At 40.6% G+C, this 21,397-nt stretch overlaps 1 protein-coding gene across 8 annotated transcripts in view; it reads left to right on the top strand.

Moving 5' to 3' along the window:
- MCF2L (MCF.2 cell line derived transforming sequence like) overlaps nt 1–21,397 on the top strand; it is a 155,027-nt gene that overhangs the window by 42,294 nt on the left and 91,336 nt on the right. The window contains exons 1-2 of one of the 8 annotated variants that reach the window (XM_082763789.1): nt 10,600–11,454; nt 11,561–11,833. The exons of 6 other annotated variants lie outside the window; for them this stretch is intronic. In XM_082763789.1, the coding sequence (XP_082619915.1) occupies nt 11,713–11,833 (121 nt within the window). In that variant the 5' untranslated portion in view covers nt 10,600–11,454; nt 11,561–11,712. Of the gene's footprint in view, nt 1–10,599; nt 11,834–21,397 lie in introns of those variants that run through there. One more of the 8 variants, XM_082763795.1, reaches the window with a different exon arrangement.

Genomic DNA, 21,397 nt, shown 5'->3' on the forward strand with positions numbered 1-21,397 from the left:
ATCATGAAAAAATGTAAAGTTGCAGGGCAAAAAATATTGCACTATTTTGTTCTGTATCGTGGTTACTTTGTAGTAAATGCTCTGAGGATGGTACTTCAAATCTTTGTTTTTTTTTTTTCATTTTTAAATCTATTTCTGGTTAAATTGTATTCGAAAGAGGTAGTTCAGCTGAGAGTGTAGGAAGATAAATACATTTCAAATGGCTGGGTTATGGGGAATTATGTTCCCTGTACTTGTCGTCATGTGTAGAGATTATTCAGAGTCATAAAGTACTCAAATTCATCAATTTAAATATTAATTCTTGGTTCTTTATTTCTTGAACACCGAAACAAGGAGACATAAGCCTTCATTTGAGGAAACTGAATGGAGTTGGTAGTTTGGAGAACGAGAGGGTTTGGAGTCTGTTCATCGTGTGGTAGCACTATCCACCCATTACGAACAAATTGATAATTTGCTGTATCAGTCAATGATAACCTAATGAGCTGCCACTGAGCGGGATTTAATTGCCTTTTGCGAAAGATGCTGCCAGTACAAAGGTAGAGCCTCGTTCCTTCACTAGCAGCCAGAAACTGTTTTACTGGGCAAATACTGAACTTCGTGCAGACTTTAGATCTACCTTAAATACATTTGCTGTAGCTCATTTTAGTGTCTGAAAAATTAACATGAATTTGAAGACCACTTTTCTGTCTTTTGTTGCTCATAGTTTTTGTGCTTTCTAACAACTGATAAATATATAATGTATCTACCATTTCTCTGCCTATGTGTCTGAACAACTTGTGAATAATTTAATGCTTTACTTTACCACTTTGCCTTTTCACATAACTCTAAAATGAGGAAGATAAGATTCTGCTAAATTATTAATTCAATGGGAAATTGGAACAAGTTATATATATTAAGCACTGAAAATTGTTCTCTTTTTCTCTGGGGAGAGCACGAGCAGTGAATGCAGCTGGCTGACAACAAGGGAGCTAAATAATCAAGGTGATGATAGAATAATTTGGATTGGAAAGGACTTCAGGAGGTCATCTAGTCCAACTGCCTCCTCAAAGCAGATCTGCTTATCGCAGGCTTGTCCAGCTGAGACTTGAGCACCTTTGAGGGTGGAGATGATGCTCCAGGAGTGTCCTCAGTCCTCTGGTACATGGGCCACACACATGGGACCTGTTGCCTGGCTGGCTGCTAGCATTTGGTGGCAGTGGTACACATTTTCCTGCTGGTTCAAATCTTTTCACCAAAGCACCAAGTTTTCACACATTGGTTTTAAATGTTTGAAGAGAATTAAATGGTTCAGAGAATTGTTGTAAGTATCCAGGACAGCAGCAAAGTCCAGCTGCAAAGCAGGGTGCGCCACAAGTGGAGTTTGATGCAAAAAATCTTGTATGGTATAATTCACTGTTTAATAAAGCGTTATATATGTTATAGTTAAACCTGTATTCTGCCAAGTTTCTGCAGTTGATGGCATCCTTTTTTCCTGCTATAACTTTGATTTGATGTGGATTTATTTGGATTGATGAGCTGCTGCGAAGTTCTAAAATGTTTGGTTATTGTGGATCCTTAACATGAACTGCAGCATCTGGCACACCTTTTCTGTTTCATTTTCCTACCTGCTTCTGACTCCCAGGATATATCTGGGAATCCCATGTGTTCTTCTGATGGGGAAGGTCAGTATGCACGACATTTTCCAGATGTGCTGCCTGTATTTAAGGGTACAAGGTAAAGGATATCCCATGCAGATCTGCGCATTACTAATAGAGAAGCCCAGTGCTAGTGGCATCTACACATCACAGATCTGATCAAAGATTGCTCCTGTGACCCAGTCTGTGATTTCTGTTTGATTGCACAATGAAAGGACTGCTTCCTGAGACAACTGTGTCCTTGGGTTCGGACTTACACTGCTGATTGTTTAACACCCTGCTAACCGTTTCCTACACAGTCAAGTGAAACACCTGAGTTTGGAGGGGATGCGTGTGTGGGGAATGTGTGAAGGGACTAAAACACACACAGTTTAATTGCAGAGGGACATCATGGCAGATGGAGTGGTGAGAGAAGGATCAAAATTGTCCCCTGGAAGCGATGCCAGCGTTCTGGAGCAGATCACACTCCTCGAAGATCTCAACTGCTTCATCTCTGAAACCACATCCCCAATACCAGTCTATTAGCAAAAGCATTCTTCCTTTCTCTTCCTGAGTAGCTGCACTTACAGCTTTTGGTTGTCTTCCTTAGACAAGCTAGGATTGATCGAGTCAGTCGAGGATGAAACAATGAGGTAATGGTTGTAGCTGTCACACTTTAGCTGTCGGAAACACATCCTTGATGAAAAACAGAGCATGCCTGGGTAATATTTCTTCTGTATGGGAACAAACAAAACCTGCAGACACAGCGCTACCTTTACCTGACAAGTTTGAAGCATCATATAGATTGTCTGGAAAAAAAAATCTCTGAATCCAAATATGACAAATAAGACCAAAATCTGGGAGGGAGGAAGAGGATATTGACTGGAATTGACCTTTGGTTATACAGCTCTACAGCTATGGGAATCCCCGTGGTGTACCCTTTGTAGGCTTTACTCATGTGAGAGAAAATGCAGGAAAATATTTTTGCTGTAATGCAAGCTATGATTTTTTGTAATGTCCTGACTTTTTCTTTATCCTTAGCATCAGTGTTATTTCATTCAGTGTTTTCATGCAGAGAAACCATGTCAGAAGGAGCCGTGATTTCATCAGTGCCCATTTCTGCTTAACAGATTTAATTTGCCAAATCTTACATGTCTTTCAACAGATTTTGGTGTAATCATATATATGGAGACTGTAACTTCAACAATACATTTGCCCATTGTGCCTTTGTATGGGTTCTAAGTGTGTAGCCATAACTAGTAATAAGTAGTACGATTTTATTAAATCATGTCAGGTTTTCAGCTGAAGAACCCTAAAGATACAGGGACAGATTGCAAGAAGAAATTACTACTCACTTGAGTAAATAAAGATGATAAATCTTCCCAACCTGCAAATCACTAGGTATTTGTGATTTCGGCAGCTTTCCACATGCCACAATTTGTGCTGGGGTTATTGGCTTCTTTAACCCAGAGCCACATCACGCGTCACCGCCCTGCTTGTCCTACCTGGAACATTTCTGTGTGTGATTCAGACTGCAGCTACAGAAATACACATGCCAACACAAAGGAAGCAAGGGGAAGAAGACCCTGAGAGCAGGATTCTCCCCTTGGCAGCAGCACAGAGCTAGGCCCAACAAAGTGCCTGTGTGACTGTGGCTGTATTCAGTCGGTGCTTGCAGATAACATGCTATAGATGGAATGTGCTTCTCATTCTTCCGAAGAATTACAGCCACAGTAACTGCATATCATACAGCATTTGTTTTACGTTTTCAGAAGGAAATTGTCTGTTGGTTCTTAGTTGTCAAAGAGCTTTTCATTCTTAAACTTAATCGTAGACTTGTCCTAGGGATTGGTAGTTCCAGATGGTCTAAAAACCCTTGGTCGCTCCCTTACTCTGTGTTTAGATCTGTTTGCTTCAATGTCTTTAATTGTGACTATATAATTAAAACGTCCATTAGAACTGGCCAGCTGATGAGGCCAGAATGAGGAAAACTGACTCTGAACTGGCTAAAACTTGGACCGTGTTTAGTAAACTGGCAGCCGTCCCACCAGTAACAACTCCCTTCATCCCAGTTCAATTAAATTTCTTTATCTGTACATCGGGAAAATCCCATTTAGCTGGAATCCTACATGAGTGATCATCAAAATAAGCAGTTAATGAATTCTTTGTGTTCATTAATATTATGAAAATCTCCTTCTTTCTCCAAGCACTTGTGTGATACATCACTTTTTCATCCCCATGGCACTTCAGAAAGTTGCAGAAGAAACCCCCCTGTGCTGCATCACAACAGTGGCTGGAGAAAAATGGCATTAGTTCTTACAGCCTCAGGATTTTTATAGCATATCTGAAACATCTCTAAAAGGTATTACGTCTAGCTGCATGCCAGCCTTGTGGAGTATTAATAGCAGTGTTTCTTTTGTGCCAAGTGGATTACTGCCATATAAATTTGTAATCAGTGTAACGGTGCATGCAGAAGAATTTCAAAGCAGCTACTCAACTGAAAACTCTTTCACTTTATTAATTAACCGTTCATGAAGAGACTAAAAAGGGAGGACTGTGAAACGGGGAAAAGAATTAAAGTCTTACAGGGAAGAGGTGAGATCTGCAGGATCACTTGGGTCTGAAACGCATGGCAGCAGCGAACACTTTTGAGAAGGAAACCACAGTAGCAGAGACAGTAAGCTCAAAGGGTGCTTCTGGCCTGTGGTGCTATGGCAAGATGATGTCAGCTGCTTGTGTAGGTGCACAGTATTCGTTTTTTACTGCATGCATTTGATTTTTGAGATTTATCCTCTTTATTATACTCTTTAATGTCTTTACTGATGATTTGGATGAGGGAATTGAGTGCACCCTTAGTAAGTTTGCAGATGACACCAAGCTGGGGGAAGTGTTGATCTGCCGGAGGGTAGGAAGGCCCTGCAGAGGGACCTGGACAGGATGGGTCAATGGGCAGAGGCCAGTGGGATGATGTTGGGGCAGAATGGCTGGAAAGCTGTGCAGAGGAAAAGGATCTGGGGGTGTTGGTCAGTGCTCACCTCAACATGAGCTGGCAGTGTGCCCAGGTGTCCAAGAAGGCCAACAACATCCTGGCTTGTATCAGGAATAGTCCAGCCAACATGACAAGGGAGGTGATAGTCCTCCTGCACTCTGCTCTGGTGAGGCCGCACCTCAAGTACTGTGTTCAGCTTTGGGCCCCTCACTACAAGAAGGACATCGAGGCCCTGGAATGTGTCCAGAGAAGGGCTACAAAGCTGGTGAAGGGCCTGGAGCACAAGTGCTGTGAGGAGCGGCTGAGGGAACTGGGGGTGTTTGGTCTGGAGAAGAGGAGGCTGAGGGGAGACCTCATTGCTCCCTGCAGCTACCTGAGAGGAAGGTGTGGGGAGCTGGGGTCGGCCTCTTCTCACAGGTAACCAGTGATAGGACCAGAGGGAATGGCCTCAGGTTGCACCAGGGGAGGTTCAGGTTGGCAATGAGGAGACATTTCTGCTCAGAAAGAGCAGTCAGGCACTGGGTTGCCCAGGGAGGTGGTGGAGTCACCGTCCCTGGGGGTGTGCAAGGAGAGGTTGGGCCTGGTGCTTGGGGACATGGTTTAGTTGGTGATACTGGTGGTAGGGGATGGTGGGACCAGGTGATCTTGGAGGGCTTTTCCAACTTTAATGATTCTATGAATCAATGAATATAAGCTGTAGCCAGGGTCCACCACTGCTAGGGACTATAGATACATTGATCCAACAGCAGCCGATACCATATTCTGCATTTTGTTGTTGTCCAAGGTGTTGTCTCCAGGAAAAGACCTGAAAATCACCCATCTAACCCATCCAGTTTTGCAGTGTCCTGAAAGTTTTTTTGGTGAGCTGATCACTAATCTCCAATGTGGCAGACCAGACTGGGAAGAGGAGCCGTACCTGGCTGTGGCATAAACTCATACAAACTCCTCCTTTCCCTCTCTTACTGCTTCTGCTGGAAATCAACCCAGTGAGTAAGTACTGTGTGCTTGCTGTTTGTAGTTGTTAAAAGATACAGCTTTTGAGCTCAAACTCATTCTTTTGAAAACAATTCAAGAACTTGTAATCTTAAACAAAAATTATTTTAACATCAAGGTTTGGCTTTCTGTCCCCAGCCAGTTCTGCACAGAGCGGTGTCATGGAGGGCCAGCCAACATTGTTGACTGTGTTTATTATTCATTTATGTGTATATATATGTATATATATATATTATGTGTATATATATATATGTATATATATATGCATATATACATATGTATGTATATGTATATACACACATATATACACAGATGCAGGTAGTTTTTGAACAAAGCTTCCAGTGGCACAACTGAATGTATATTGAAGGTAACTACTTACCCTCTCCCCCCTAGTTCAGTAATTATTTATACAGATGTAGTTGGCACATGATGGGAATGACCGCAGTGTCCCAGGGTCTGTGTGCTGGGAGTGGCCAACATGCCTGAAACTGTTGTATATTTACAGGACATTGCCAATAAAGATATATCTTACTGACCATTTTAAGCCATTTATTTTCTCAGCCGTTGTTTTACCTGGTTTATATCAGTAGTGGCCCCTTGCCCGTGGCTCTATGGTTTGCAGGCATCAAAGCTGTGTAGTGCTATCATGGGCTTCTTGATCTCTCATCAGTTTCTTTGTCCTCTTGCCTTGTACTGTACTCGCAGCCTCAGCAACAGGAGACTGGGTGCAGGATGGACTTGGGAGAGGTGGGTGAAAGCATGGGGCTTTATCAAGCATAGGATTAATTTTACGAAGTTAATCAAAACAATGAAATGAAATTCTAGAAATGCTTTGCAGGAGCATCCCAACCTGAATGGGTTCCTCTTCTTCACCTGTCTCTGTAGTTTTCTTTACAATGTAATATTAACACTTCCAGAACGTTGAAACCCTCATTTTATGCCCTGAAGGTTGTTTTTGTTTCTTGTTTTATATTTAAGATACAAAATGATCCTCATTGATTTTAGGATTTATTTTATGGTAACAACTATATATATCAACTTTTTTGAGAGATTGCTTTGAGGAAAGACTGGCAGCTGCAGTTCAGCAGCATAATGTGCAAGTATAAATAGAATGCAGGCTGTCCATTTTTCTCAGCCCCGATTGACTTATATTCATCTGATGCTGAGGCTTGGTACAATCATGGTTTGTGTCTGAGCAGACACGTTCAGTTAGGATTAAGCTTGGAAATCTAATCTAATAAGCCCATGTAACTTAATTAAAGCTCTCCCTATAGATTTCTTGTGAAACCAAGTAATTCTTTTACCTCTTAACCTTTAATAAGTTAATGTCAAAATATTGGGAAAGTTTATCACTATCTGTGGTTTTGGGAGATGCTGAGTTTAAAATAGCTTTCACGTTTGCTTGGATATATTTTGATTAATACCTATTTCTGAGTTTTCTTTCCAGTTCAGCTTCTACTTGTCTGTCATGGTATTTTATTAAATGTGATTTCACTTCACAGATTCTCTAGATTACGTTACAGGAGCCCTATTTAAGCTTTCTCTTAGAAACAGTATTCTGGTAGACAAGTCTAAAAGTGAAATATAAGAGCACTTATTGAATTCTAACAGGTATAAAAATAGGCAAAAGATGTACCTGAACTTGATATTAATCTCATCCCCATCGAAAAAGGAAGAGTCATTTCTTGTATTTCAATCTCCTTGGCATTGTGGAGTAATGACTTAGTTCTAAGGTTTTCAGGCAAGTTTTCTCTCAACATCTTCCCTTTACAAGAGCCCTGTAGAATTTATGGATGTAAAAATATCAAGTTCTGTCTCTCTGAAGTCTCAGCTACCATTTCTTTCTTGCTTAAAATCAGCCTCTGGCTGACACTTCACTTTTTTAGCCTAGTGGCTAGCCTCTGGCATGGATTAATTTTTATAAACTTGTTTTTAATTTAAAAAATCAACACAAGCAAAATACTTGCCATAATTTAACATTTAAGTATGGCTATGAGAAAGCTCAGAACTGAGCATCATAACAATCAGTATTCCCTTGTTACAGTGTAAGGGTGTTCAACTGTATAAAGCAGGTTACATTTCAGATTAGAAGTAATTTCTCTGTTATCTTTTTAATGTGCGCAAAGCAATCATTTTGTTCAATAATGTAGCATGAGTCCAATTTAGATTTTTGTTTGTACTACAGTTTTCAACAACACAAGTATCATTTGTGTGCAGGGACAACTAATGGAGCATGTTTAAGCAGAAAAACCTGGACAGCAGATCTCTTTTGTGGTGTGCTTTTTTTCCCCCTCATTTAATTTCCGCTATTATTGCAAATGCACTGATACTGAGAGATATGCATGGTGCTTGCTCCTTTTTTAAAGGATTCAGGGTTAGCTTGTATGTGCCCTTGTATTTGTTTTTTAGAAACTTTTCCAAGAAACAGTGATTTCAGACCTCCATGTATACACTTTAGGTGCAAATTCCCCATACATTTTTTACAGTCTTTTTGTTCTTCATGCAAGATCTCTCTTGCAGTCCTCTGCGTTATTATCTTATCCCATGATTGCAGTGGGATGTGATGGCACTGCTGATCGTGAAGTTTCTCTGCAGAACCTGCTTCCTGCAGGGACTCAAGGGACAAAGGACAGGACAAATTACACATATAGATCTCATAGATGGACTCCTGCACGGTGTATGCACGGTGGGATCTTGAAGTACAAGGTGTAGGAGGCACCACGGTTTCTAGCTCATTTTTTTCCCTGAAAAATGAGATTTAAACTTAAGGAAAAATGGAAAAACACTGGTGGCAGTGGCTTATCAGCAGGCCTGAAGATTAACTTGTGTTAAGGAGCAGAAGAAACACAGGAACATAAATTTGTGTCCTAATGCGGTGTTGATTCTGCTCCCAGAGCCTCCTGCACTGTACTGCTAGGAGGGATACTTGGTCCTCTAACATGACCATTTCAGAGCTTGGCACTTCATGCCAGGATGTAAGGAAGGGTCTGTAAATACTTGTTGGGATCCGGGGGAAAATCACATTAGGGCATTTGAGATGTTCCCTGAAGATAAGGCTCCTGTACAAACAAAAAGATGAAAGGAACAACAAGAATCTGGCAGTGATCAAAGTGATGGCAGCTTAAATTAATGATCCCCAGGAAAACTTGAGGTTAATTTATTAACAAAAATATTGTGACAGTTCCCAGGAAGAACTGGAGAGAGTATACATACAGATGTAATTCAGTGTGGCTGCTTCTACTGCCAATGTGCAGCACTGCACCTGCAACCAGAAACAGACGTGGAGATGGAGCTTGGGAAAAACAAGAGCTGTTTCTTTGCCAGGATCCTGTTGACTCCATCAAGCTGTCTGTGGTCATTTAAAGATGTTCACAGAGGTGTCACCCATCGAATGCTACTGGTTACGTGATGTGAAAGAAGAGAGAGGTGCAGTCATGTAGTACTCAAAGAATCCTACCGTCCTGAAGCTGCTAAGCAGTTTGCTGATGCTGTACAGAGCAGAGAAGAAACCCTTCTAATACAAGCTTTTGTTACAGCAATGCCAACAGCAAGGGAAAATATTCTGATTATTTTCCTGGAGATAGAGGCTGTGGCTGTTTGGAAAACGCTGCATTACACCATCTGTTTCCTCCTGATTGCGCGCTGCCGCAGCCATTGTTGTGATTAATTTCGTTGCTTCTAGGCACAAATTTGAGTGCTCGAAAGAAGATTAAAAGCTTGTTTTACGGAGGGGGATGTAGCTAATGGGGAGCTTTCAGTTGGATTGTGTGTACTTAATAACTTTACAACTCAAGTCATCAATCTTCTGTGTGCTTTAGGTACACGAGGAAAGCGAGGATAGCGTCTTTTTGCTTCGCTGTAATAACCCTCTGCACGAATTGTTGCTGAGATGGCCACCGCGTGCCACTGGCATCACGGCACACCACCAGGACAGTCACTTTTCTAGCTGGTGGCTCAGCTGCTGGAAGGTAATGCGCAGTCTCACCCACCTTCCAGTCAACATTTGGACCAATTCCTGCCATCCAGAGGCTGCTGTGTCCCAAAAACTCGAAGAAAGAGTAGCCTGCTGGACAGGAGGACCAGCCACATCCACCACCTCCCCTCAGAAGCTCAGCAGCAAGGAGCACGTTGTGGTGGTATCTCTGCAGGGATCATTGTTTCACTGCATCTGTCTCACTGTACCCCCAAGCAAAGAGCAACCCCATAAAATATGGGATTTTGCCTCATATTGGTGCCGCACCTATTTCAGTGCCATCCTCTTTTGCATGAACACTAAACGTGTAATACAGTGGTGGTGTGCATCACGGCGGTTTTCCACCACTGGGATGTTCCCCTCCTTTCTTCCTTCCTTCCTTTTAATTCTCCTGTTACTTAAATAAGCTTGGCAGGCCTTTGATCTAGGATAAGTAGCACAGCTGCGTTATGCAGTGGTCCATCTGCTTATTATAGTGAATTTGGAACACGAGTGACATTTGCATGAAATGCATTAATTCTTATTTACTTGTCTACCTCTCTTGATCATCACATTTCAAGAATGACACATTCACCTATGATTTCATATCAAGAGTCAAGCATTTTATCCCCTGCTAGCCAGGTGCATTCAAACTAGTGTTTTATAAGTTAATTAATATTTACTTCCATGTGACTTAAGTAAAGGTTGCCTGTTCTAATTTGCTTTCAGAATAATGATAGTTGGGAACCTGATTTCAGAACGCTTCTTCAGTTTGATGTGCATAATGGTATGGACGGGGTTGTGGTAAGCCTGGAGCCATACAGGACATAGTTAAACAGAATTGAGAGGAAAATGTGACTGCCAAGTAAAGCAGTATTATCAATTTCCTCTCTCCTGCATTGAAAGAGACAGGGGGAACAGACAGTGTAGGGTTTCCTGATGTGTTTTCAGAAAGCCTGGGATTCATTTCCCCTCCCTTCCTTCCTATTAGTTGTTTGTTAACTCCCAGGAAGATTCAAGCTTTTCTTGTGAGACCTTTCTGCCTGCAGATTCCGGAGACAGGCTCGGCCTTTGAGGGGCTCACATCTCACAGAATCACTCAGGTGGGAGAAGATCTCTTAACATCATCGGGTCCAGCCTTTAAGGCTCACCTCTGAGCAAATTCGGGGAGAGGAAGAGGAGCTTGATGACGAGAGTCTGACTCAGGGTAAATGAACAGAAGAGGAGTTTCTAATTAACAGCATCATATTGCCAATGGTATTTGCTTTTAATTTGCTGGCATAAAACACGGTGGAGGCCACTGAGGGATACGGGACGCTTCAGACACAGGACTAGGAAGTGCAGCAAGTCCCAGCATGAGATTTCTGCCCATCTGAGTGCTGATTTGTGAACTTGTGAGCAAAACGTGGATTTCTGCAAAAGACTTTCAGCTGCCTTTCTTCACTAAAACCTCATCTGTCTCTGTGCAGCTACTGGACCTCCCCTCTCAGTAATGAGAAGGCTGTGAAGACCTCGGCAGTAGGGCCAGCTACTTGGGATGAGAAGTGGCTTTGGGGAGCAGCACACGGCTGGAGCGAGCTGACGGGCTAGATGCTCTGAGGGGGCTTTTCCTCAGCGGAAACAGCTGCTGTTTGGGATGAAACATTGAAAAACAGACAGTTCTGTCCTCTTTTTGAAAGTTTCCTCTGGTAATCCAGCTGTTTATGTGAGCTGTGCCTCCTTTATTCACAGTAGTGGCACCAGGGACAAGAAAACAGGCTGCAAGCTGTAGCAAGGTGTCCTATCTATCTGCTGCATGACGTGTGCCAGAGACTGAGAAGATCTTGCAGCTTTGTGAAAAAAACGTCTTGGCATTTTCTGTTCATTAAGTACAACTGATTCTTCAATTTTCTTTGTAGTAAAAACAGGTATGGGTTTCTGAGGAAGAGCACATATGATCCAAATAACTGAACTGCACCTACTTCCAGTTCTTTAAATCTGAGTCTTTTTTTTTTTATCCTTTTTTTTTGTTAGTGTTTGAATCTGACAAAGAAATCTCGTGTTCCACTGACATTTTAAAACAAAATCAGAGTGCCTCACATTGTGTCAGAAGAGCGTAATTCTGAAGAGGTGCTTTTTTTCTTCCTTTGGTGACTAACTTGGTGAAGACACAAGAAGACGCATCCATGTCACAACGCCGGTTTTTAAAGGATGGGCATGAGAGTCACTTTAGGATCCTACCAAGATTTGGCCAGCTCCTTCATGGTAGAAGGCAGTCACGAAATAACACACGCCAAATATGCTCTGGTGAGGTGGCTTTTACAAGTGATTGTATATCGTGATTTGCGTATGCATAGAATATTTGCACTAAAATTTAAGCATCATGTGAGGTGCCTATGAGCAGTAAGTAGCCTAGTGCTGGACTTGCTGATTTTTACAACTCTGATGGTTCTTGCAGGAACTATTTTGTTGTTGTTGTTGCTTTTTTCTCAAAGCATGCTCATGTAGGGATCCAGCATTTGTTATTGTTAAGAAAATATAAATTTTTATCCATATTAGTTATTACTCATGGGTAGTGATTAATCTCTGTCACTAGTACTTACAGGAGAAAAACGTTATATGTGCATGCAGTTTTGTTGGTCCTTGCAGTTCCAGGTATGACAGTGCCTAACAAATGCAGATTTGAAGGCTTTACACCAACTTCAATACGCTGTAAGAACTTCACTGAGTGTTCCACTCTTAAAAAAAAAAGTAACTACACCCCCAAAAATGCTTTAACTGTACTCAAAAGCTCAGGAAGCCTCTCATCTTTGAGTGTGGTGTACTAAATTTGGGACTTACAACCATTTAGTGAATCCTGAAGTCTTGTTTCATACAGTATGTGCTATAATCATATATTAGTATAAGTGAAAATTACATAATATTTGTGTTTAGTAAAGCTAAATATTTAATTTTTTCCCCTAAGATAGGTTAGCCCCGACTGGCAGAGATAAGCTGAAGCAGATTTTTCAATAATTAATGGAACCTTTCTTGGTTTTATATTTTGTATGCACAGTGACCTATTACAGATTAAAAAAAAAAAAAAAAAGAAAAAAAAAATTCCTGCTTGTTTTAAACTAATTTAGAGCATATGAAATTGAAGTAAAAATAAGCTTAGCAGCCTCTATAGTAAGTATACATTTTTCAAGGCTTTCAAATATTCCTTTCCCTCATGTTGACACTTATCCTTGGGAAAAAAAAATAGGAAGAGAAAATGCCTCTATGGTGGTTCTTTTTGCTCACATCTTCTTTTGTGCTGTGCTCACTGAGTTTTTGGTGACTTCTGAAATGCAGAGATTTCACCTTTCCTGCCTGGGCATTCTTAAGGCCAAGATTTTGTACCTTTACGAGTGCCAGCTTTTAAATCATCAAGTTTTAACAATTAATCCCATTCAGGTCAGACCAGAAAAAGGTTTTATGTTAATTGCTAGTAATTATAATATTGCTAGTAACAATTCTTCATGGGAAACAATCAGCCATATTTTAAATGCATGGGATGCAGTGTTACAAACCAGAGCAAAACAAGACCTCATCAAATTTTAGCCTTATCTCTATTTAGGATTCGACCATCACATGCTCATAATCACACTGTAGTCAGATTCAAAATGTAGCAATAAACGTGGTCATTGCTGGCCATTTGTGAATGTGTTAATCTCAAGCATAGACAAAGCTTTAACTGCATGGGTTTAATATATTGAACATGCCATAATGTTATAAAAAAAATAATTCTCATTTTAGCCTACTTTTTTCAGCCTCAGATCCCTAATGCAAACCTTGTAACGCTGTACAATCGCCTCTTACTTAGAGGTTCCTTTCTCTATATATAGACGTGTGCAGTCAGAAAACTGAACGTTTCTGTGGGAAGAAACACTCTTCTCTCCCACCCATCTGTATGATTATTCCAAAGCTCCTTTTGATTGTGCTGCAGTCTTCTTTTTGAAGTCTTCAAGTATGCAAAAACTCTGTTTCCTCTCCTTCCTGTTACCCATTCTATGTTGACAGTAGAAAAGCAATTAGATGGTTCTAATGTTAACTTCACATATACAGTAAGAATTAGTCCATTGTTTTGGTCAAAGCCATTTTATGGCCTTTTGCACTGATAAGAGTCTTCCTGCCTTCCTGGTGGCAGATTTTAATTAGCCTTCAGTGGCAGTTTCAGACCCAAAGGTACACCAAATGTAGATCAAGGTTTTAGACTGGAAAAGGAGGGGTCCTGCAGCCTGGGAGCAGTTCTATAGGTAGGTGTGCTGGGTGAAGTTAAAATTTTGGCAAGCATTTATTTCCGAAGTAAATGTAAGTCTGTGAATCCCATGATACATGCTTCTCTTTTCTTGTGACAAAATTAAGCTGCTCAGTCCTGTTGACCCGTGTCTCGCAGGGCTGTGTTTTCTTATTATCATCTCTGGAAACTGCTGAGAGTAGCTTTGCTCCCTGCTACTTCAGCCTTCTACCCCCATGTTAAAAAAATAAGGTAGAGAGAATTCTTTATATGAACTGTAAATGTCCTGGTTCATAGATTGTGACCTTATTTACCTTCATGAGGGAAGCCGTGCTGGCTTCCAGTGTCTTTATTCTTCACCAGATCTGTCTCTGCTTTAATTTTAACAAAGACAACTTTATATACTTGCAGCTCATGGAGGTTTGCGTCCATCCTCCTTGGCCTAAACCTCAGTCTGCTGCTCTCTGCAGGTGTCTCTTTCCCCAGGCTGGCTGTACTGCCTTTATCCCCCTGCCTTGGCTGAGCCCTCGCTCCAGTGATACTTGCTCCTGGACCACAGAGATTTGGGACTGAGCACCATATAGTGCCTCCGCAGGCAGGGCCCAGGCTCATATGGCCGGGACTCAACATTAGACAGGAGGGTATCATGCTCTCGGCATCCCTCCCTGACTGAACATCTGCAGGAGGGTGGGACAACGGTTGTAGGGTTCACGGAGGACCTGAGCCCTGGAAACACACGGCTTCGAGCAGTCTCCTGTGGGGACACCCATCACCCCTCAGGAGGGGAGGTGTTCCAGGGGCTGCCATGGCCCATTGTGGTGGACTTCCTGGGGTGGTGCTACCAGAGCATCCTCTCAGACCGTTCATGTTCTTGCTCTTTCTCTAAGTGATCAGGAACACTAGGCCAGCTTGAGCCAAGAGGTGTAAAACAAGTCTGCCGAGTGGGGACTCCAGAGACATCCACCTTCAGTCTGTGCTGTGGTTAGCATGGATGGAGGTTATCTCTGGAGACATCCTGTATGCTCCATGAATGAAAGAAGAGACGAGGTCCCCGTGTCCCGGGATCCTTCCAATCCACTCCAAAGATGTTCTGTGACAAGGTGCAGCGAGGCAGTGCCATAACCCAAGTTTCTAATACTGATAGACTTGTGTAGTTAAAGAGTCAGAGAAAACCCAGTTAATCCACCACAAATCACAAAGAGGAGTCTAGGGGAAGAACATTCTTGCGTCTTCTGTGTCAGCTGAGGGGATGGAGATGTGTGGTTTAGCACTTTCTAGAGTCATATGAATATTTCTGTTGGATGTTGGTCTTCCTGGTGTGGGAAGAGCATGTGGTGTGTAGTTTACAGGCAGGATAGCATAAAGCACAGAAGCTGGAAATGTCATGCTGAAGATATGCCAGACAATATATGAGTAGAGTGGGGGGCAGGCATACTTTGGTACCTGAAGGCTTCAACACAGCCAAAGCGTGCCTGGAACCTGTGTAAACACTGAGATTTCGGGTCAGTGTTAAAGTCTGCCACTACAGCTTTATTACTGTTAGTCCCCATGCCAGATAGGCCCAGGTTTGTAAGGCTGTGTTTGCTGTTGCTGTGTTCACACCTTCATTTGCTGGCTGGGTAAATGTGTGGAAAAAGGATTTATTTGAGATGCGGAGTTCACATGTTTGAATCTTCCATTACCTGCTGGAAATGCCCTTGTACTTTGTCCAGCAAACAGCTGGAGAAGAGACTTGAGTGAACCCAGAGGAGAAGTGATAAGGTGTACAGAAATATTAAAACTAGGAAGCAATTCAATACAACTCTTTCCAGATGGTGTTATGAATGTCGTACTGAAAGACAGTTTTGCTTTGCCTTCTTCAAGCCTAACATGAGTGAAAATATGCTTAGGGCTTGAGCCTACAGCCTGGATATACTGTATCAGACACTGGGTATACCAGCAGTCTGCAAATAGTCGGGGTGGGGACATAAGAGGAGAGCACTATAATTAAAGAGGTAATTACAGGGGCAATGGCGCTACTGGAGGAAAATATATTTGTAAAGTCATCTTGGGCCACCTGCTGCATGTATAGAACAAAGTTCAGTTAATATGAAAGCTCTTACTTTCTGGGGGTGGTTTGCTCTGAGCAGAAGAAGAGGAAGGTGGACACTTTACTTCTCTGACGCTCTTCTCTTGTGATGAATCAGAGAGGAATTTCTCTAGCAGAAATGAGGAGCTATTATTTTTTCTCCGAATGGTGTTCCTGGTTGGATTATGTGGCACAGGGTAAGTTGGGTTAACTTTATAAAATCACCTAGATCTTCTAAATGTCAACAGGCTGTGCAGCCTGCCAAGTCAGAGGTGTGTGTAAGGTGTGTGACTGGGATCTGTGTTCTTGGAAGCATCTTGAACTACGTGTTTTGTATGTGCCAGAAAAGCATATGCATTTCAAGAGTTACCAGTATAAATTTTGCTAGATCGTTAATTCCTGAAAATGAATTTTGTCCACATTGTTGGTAAAGTTTTTTAGTGCTTAAATTTTAAATCCCCTTTTCCAAAGCAAGTCCAATTTAATTTATGATCTCAATTTTCATGTAAACTTCTTGTAGAACTCTGTCCTCTCAAATAGCACCCCCCAAAACTTGTTACCATTTAATTTCTGTGGAATTCTTGAGTGAAATGATTTATTGGGCTCAGCCAAATTACCCAGTGAAAAGTCAGCACATCAGCAAAAACATTGTCACAGCTGACATCCTTCCAAAGTCAGAAAAGTTCCCAAGCAGTATGTCCATCAAAAGAGATCTGCTTCTTCCCTCAGAAGTCATCTCAAACTTTTGTAGGGCAGTTTATGCTGCCGGAATCAGCTCAATGTATGTTTTCAGATAAAGAGATTGTTGTAGTTTCAGACATACCAATTCAGCAACATTGGTAAAATGTTTATCTTCCTCCACTCGGGTGTCTGTATTGACTTGTCCCATAAAACTGAGGGACCCCAGCCTCATTTTTTATCTTTTTTCTTGCATTTTTGAATTTCAGTTTTTTCTTAATTTAAAATCTTTATAAGGAAATGCATGGTTCAAGGGGTGGAATTTACAATCACAGTAAGATGCATGCTGTAATAGTAAGTACAAAGATTTAGACTGGATGACGTTATCAGCCAATTTCTAGAGAATAATCCCATGTAAGATCTCTGAATCTTATTGTTTCCTGTTCCTTGTGTGAAAAAGCTATTTGAATTCTTTTTTAAATAACAAAAAAAGTATAATATTATAAATTATGATGTTATAAAAGTTAATATTTTAAAATTCTTGGTGCCTTACTCGATTTGTAGGCTAATAGATTGTACTTTTCTAATTGTGCATATAATGATGAAGGAATATGTAGGCTTTGGGACACTGATGTAGTCCACATTCCTCCTGGTGATGAATCCACCAAGAAAAAATGATGCAAAATAGTCATTGTGTTAGTAGGTCATATGCTATTTATACATGGCAATTTTTGTCCTATAAATTAATGAAATACTCTAAGAAAGTGTCTTGTAAACTTGTAGAAAAGATAAAAAAAGTTGTAATTTCTTTGGAAAGCTTTCCTTCCTGCTTAAGGAATATAAATTCTGTGGTAGCTGCATCAGCTCTCCCTTTTTAACTTTCCAATTTTTCTTTTAATTTTGGTATTGCATTTAGGGATGTAAGCAAAAAAGTGTGAAAGACACACATGCACACACACGTATGCACATGCCATTAGGGACAATACAAGAACTTGCTGATAGACTCCTCTTCCAGCTGATCCACTGACTCTGAACTCCTCAAGATTGTACCCTTGCCCCTTGGACCTCCTAAACCTCTGCCTATGGTTTTCTCCTTGTCCCTGTTTCCTAGGATTTAAGCTCTTGTAAGAGTCTCTTACAAGAAGACCTTTTCTAAGAGCTGTTGTGTGATATTCAGGGAGTCAATTCATGTAAAACGAATCCTCAGAAAACAAAATCTGACTGTGCGTGCAACTCTTGAAATGGGGAAAAATGTATTGCTGAACATTAGTGCTGTTTTAAATGCCCATTTAATTAGAGCATATATGGTATTTTATATACGGGATTTTATATACGGGATGAGTTAGGAGAAAGTTACACTTTCACCACTTTCATGGCTGCTGAAAAGCTTATATCTTTATGAGGAAAGGAGATTTGCAAAAATAATGCAATAGTGGAAAAAAATTACTTACTGTTTCCCTGGTGAATATGCAGAGACACTTCAATAATTTGGAACAAAAGCGACTTCCTATTTTTACAGCATGCTTTTGCTTTTCTGGATGGAGAATTGTCAACAATAAGATGTTTACTCTCTGGGCAGAACCAGTCCTGGAGCCAGGATGTAATTTTATTTATTCCCTTTATCTTCTTCATTGTTCTTTCAAGACATTTGCAATCTCATGTGTTGTTGCAAACTGTTTAGCTAGAGTAAAGTCATGCTTAATAAGATGGTCTGTATAACTTCCTTTTACTGTGTATACTTCTAGTGCTTAGCAAAATCCCACATGATCATCAAATTAACTTCAAAGGTGAATCTAACCTGGAAAGTCTGAACATATGTGGTCTCATGGTAAACCAAGCTAAGTTAAAAGGATCAAGGTTTACTGTAAGATTTCCAGCACTTCCTGATTTGAAGTAATCCTTTTTTTTTTTTTTTCGATTTCAGAAACACTATGTCTTCTCCCAAAGCAGGAAGTGAAGATCAACACAACTTTTGTGTTTCGTTTCTTGTTCAGTGATCTTTGAAAAAAATCCCACTGATTCTATTTTAGTCAGCGGTTAATGCGACCTCACATACAACTTCTGTTTCTTGCACTTTGACTTGAGTTTGGCATGAAACCTTCCCGAATCTTGTCGGTCGGTGTTTTTTTCTAAAATTAATGGACAAAGCCTACTGATAATGTTAGTTTTCCCATTTACTTACTCTTCTTCAGTATCTGTCAGCAGTCTTTGGTTGAGAATGAGAGTCGCACACCATTTCACTGAGTGACAGGGCTGTTGGATAGGTTAATTCTTTCCTTTTGGAGAGAGGCTGAAGAGCGAATGGGAGCTTTGAAGAATGAAGGAGCCTACAGGAATCTTCTGTAGGAACTTCTTCTTACCTCTTTTTATCCCCGGGTGGATAAATCTCACATTTTTCCACTTGCAATGTTGTCAGCATGCAGTAAATCTCAGTCCAATCTTGTTATTTTCATCAGACTTGCATTTGTTTCTAATTTCAAAGTTTCTAATCAATTTTAGAAATTATGAAGTAGAGGACACAAAAACATCAATCCGTTAAAGCAGGAGTAGCTTGACGTTGTTTTAAGTAAGGAGTTTTGTCCAATTAACAACCACTTAGGAGTTGTGGGGCAGCTAGAAAGAAGTTATATTCATGAATGATCCTATAATTTCAGGTGTGAGTAGGTAGCTGGGAATATACTTCAAAAATTGTAATAGGTACAATTCCGGTGATAATTTATCTTAGAGCTGTCATGGACTACAACAGCCCTTGTGGTTTGTGAATCATGCTGCAGTAATCTAACTTGTACGGGGCTCTATTCTGAAAATTAGAATTTCAGATGGATGGTATTAACATAGTTTCTTAGTCGTATTAGTCATGAGTAATTCTCTAAATGAATTTATCTTTTGTTTGATTTCTCTGAGAAATCACTTTAGAAGCCTACAGAATATGTGACATACATCAGAGGCTACTTGAAGAACTTGTTCAAATGTGTCCCTTCGCTTCTGGGGAAGGAGTTAATTGCTTTTCAGGCTTTTATTCGAAGGAAAGATATGATCTATATTTCCATCCTTTTCTTCTTTTAGGTGAAAGTCATAAGCTTTCATGAAACATAAGCAAATTGTTTTAAGCAGTGAGTTTGCGTAGGAGAATTGCTCTTTAAATTCTCAACTTTCATGACCATTGTTTCTATTTTAGCCAAACATGCTTATTTTAGTCAATTATCTAATTCATACCATCTTTGATGGACTCAAAAGGTTTGTATGATAAAATGGAGAGCAATCAGAAAGCCAATTGTCTTGTGCTTAAAGAGAGCTAGCATGTGAAACAAGATTTCAAGACATTGCATCTATCCTACTACAGAGGCGTTTTGCCTTTCCAATACTACCAGACATACAAGTCTGGTGCGAGGTTTTCACACCAGAAACTCAAAACACATCCTTCCTGGGAGTCCAAAACTATACAGTTCTCCTTCAACTCACTGTCAAAATCTCTAGCTTTTGTCATATAAGCCTCTAGGATTCCAGTAGCGCGTATTCATACATTTTAACTGGATTGTGTACGTGGTGCACAGGTAATGTTTTGATATCTATCTCCATAATATCTACCCCTATGGCTGTCAAAGATTGAGTAAGGACTTCAGGTACAAGCAAAGGTGTTCTCTACTATCTTCTTCAGCATAAACTTTTCCTCTTTTAATTGGTAGCATTTGACCTTGGTTCCTTCTCTTTTTTTTTTTTTCCTCCCAACTTCCAGCTATTGAAAATTATGTTCTTTGTCTGCACCATGAGTTGTATTGATAATTTTTGCAGATGTTGTCACATGAATTTGTTAGAGTTATTTTAGGAATACTTTACTTGGAGAAAAAAAAAAAAACAACTAAGTGACTTAAAAAAAAAAAAAAGTCATCTGTGAGTGTTTTTCTATGTGATTAGAACAGATTTTCAAAGATGAGAAGCAAAATTCTCAGATGTCAGTGAAGTCAAAACATTTTTATCATAGGATCATAGGACAGCATGGGTTGGAAGCTAGTTCCAACCCCCCTGCCACAGACATGGATGCCACCCACTAAATGCTATACTTTGCTTACAAAAATCAAACAGGATTTGTTACTTGAATCAGATAAGATGTGACAGTCTCCAGATGCATGTGCTGAATAATGATAAGCAGTACTAATTTAATATTTCATGAAAAGATATCTGGTTGGACCAAATGAAGTATAATAGTTGCTTGTGATGAAGACATGCAGTGTTTCACAGACGAAGCAATCTGTAGACACAACAAAGCACCCTATGGCAGAAAAAAAAAAAAAAAATAAGAATATAGATTTAATCATCTTACAACTCAAGCAACATGGCAAAACGTATTAGAAATACGTTTGGACTCAGGTATCAGCTTTCTCCCTGACAGTGCCTCAGCCGCCACGTGGCAGTGGATCCCGTTTACAACCTAACCATCTGCAGTTTGTCCAGGATTTTGAGGATAAAGCTCTTACAGTTGCAAGAGTGCAACTCCATCCAGTATTTTCCATCCTGGCACGCTTCTGTTATGAGGTAATTTTAAAAACAGAAAAGGCATTCCCAAACCTATCTTATCAGATGGGTTTTCAGCCATTCACCCAGTTAGAGGTCACCTCAGTTTAGACTTCTTCGGTGTTACGGAGTAACCTGGCCTATTTTGGGGGAGCAGGGAGTCGTAAACAGAGTAATAACAACTGTTTTCCACATTAGATTGCTTCCTTCTCTCGATTACAAAAGCCTATTATTATTATTGTTTACACTTAAACAATGAGAATGCTCTGTCCCCTCTCTCCCTGTCCCAAGGCACGCAAAGCCAGACCCCTCACCGTCCACACAAGCTTTGTGGACTCACCACAACACAGGTCGT

Source organism: Aythya marila (genome assembly GCF_965140915.1).
Source record: "Aythya marila genome assembly, chromosome: 1".
NCBI lineage: Eukaryota > Metazoa > Chordata > Aves > Anseriformes > Anatidae > Aythya > Aythya marila.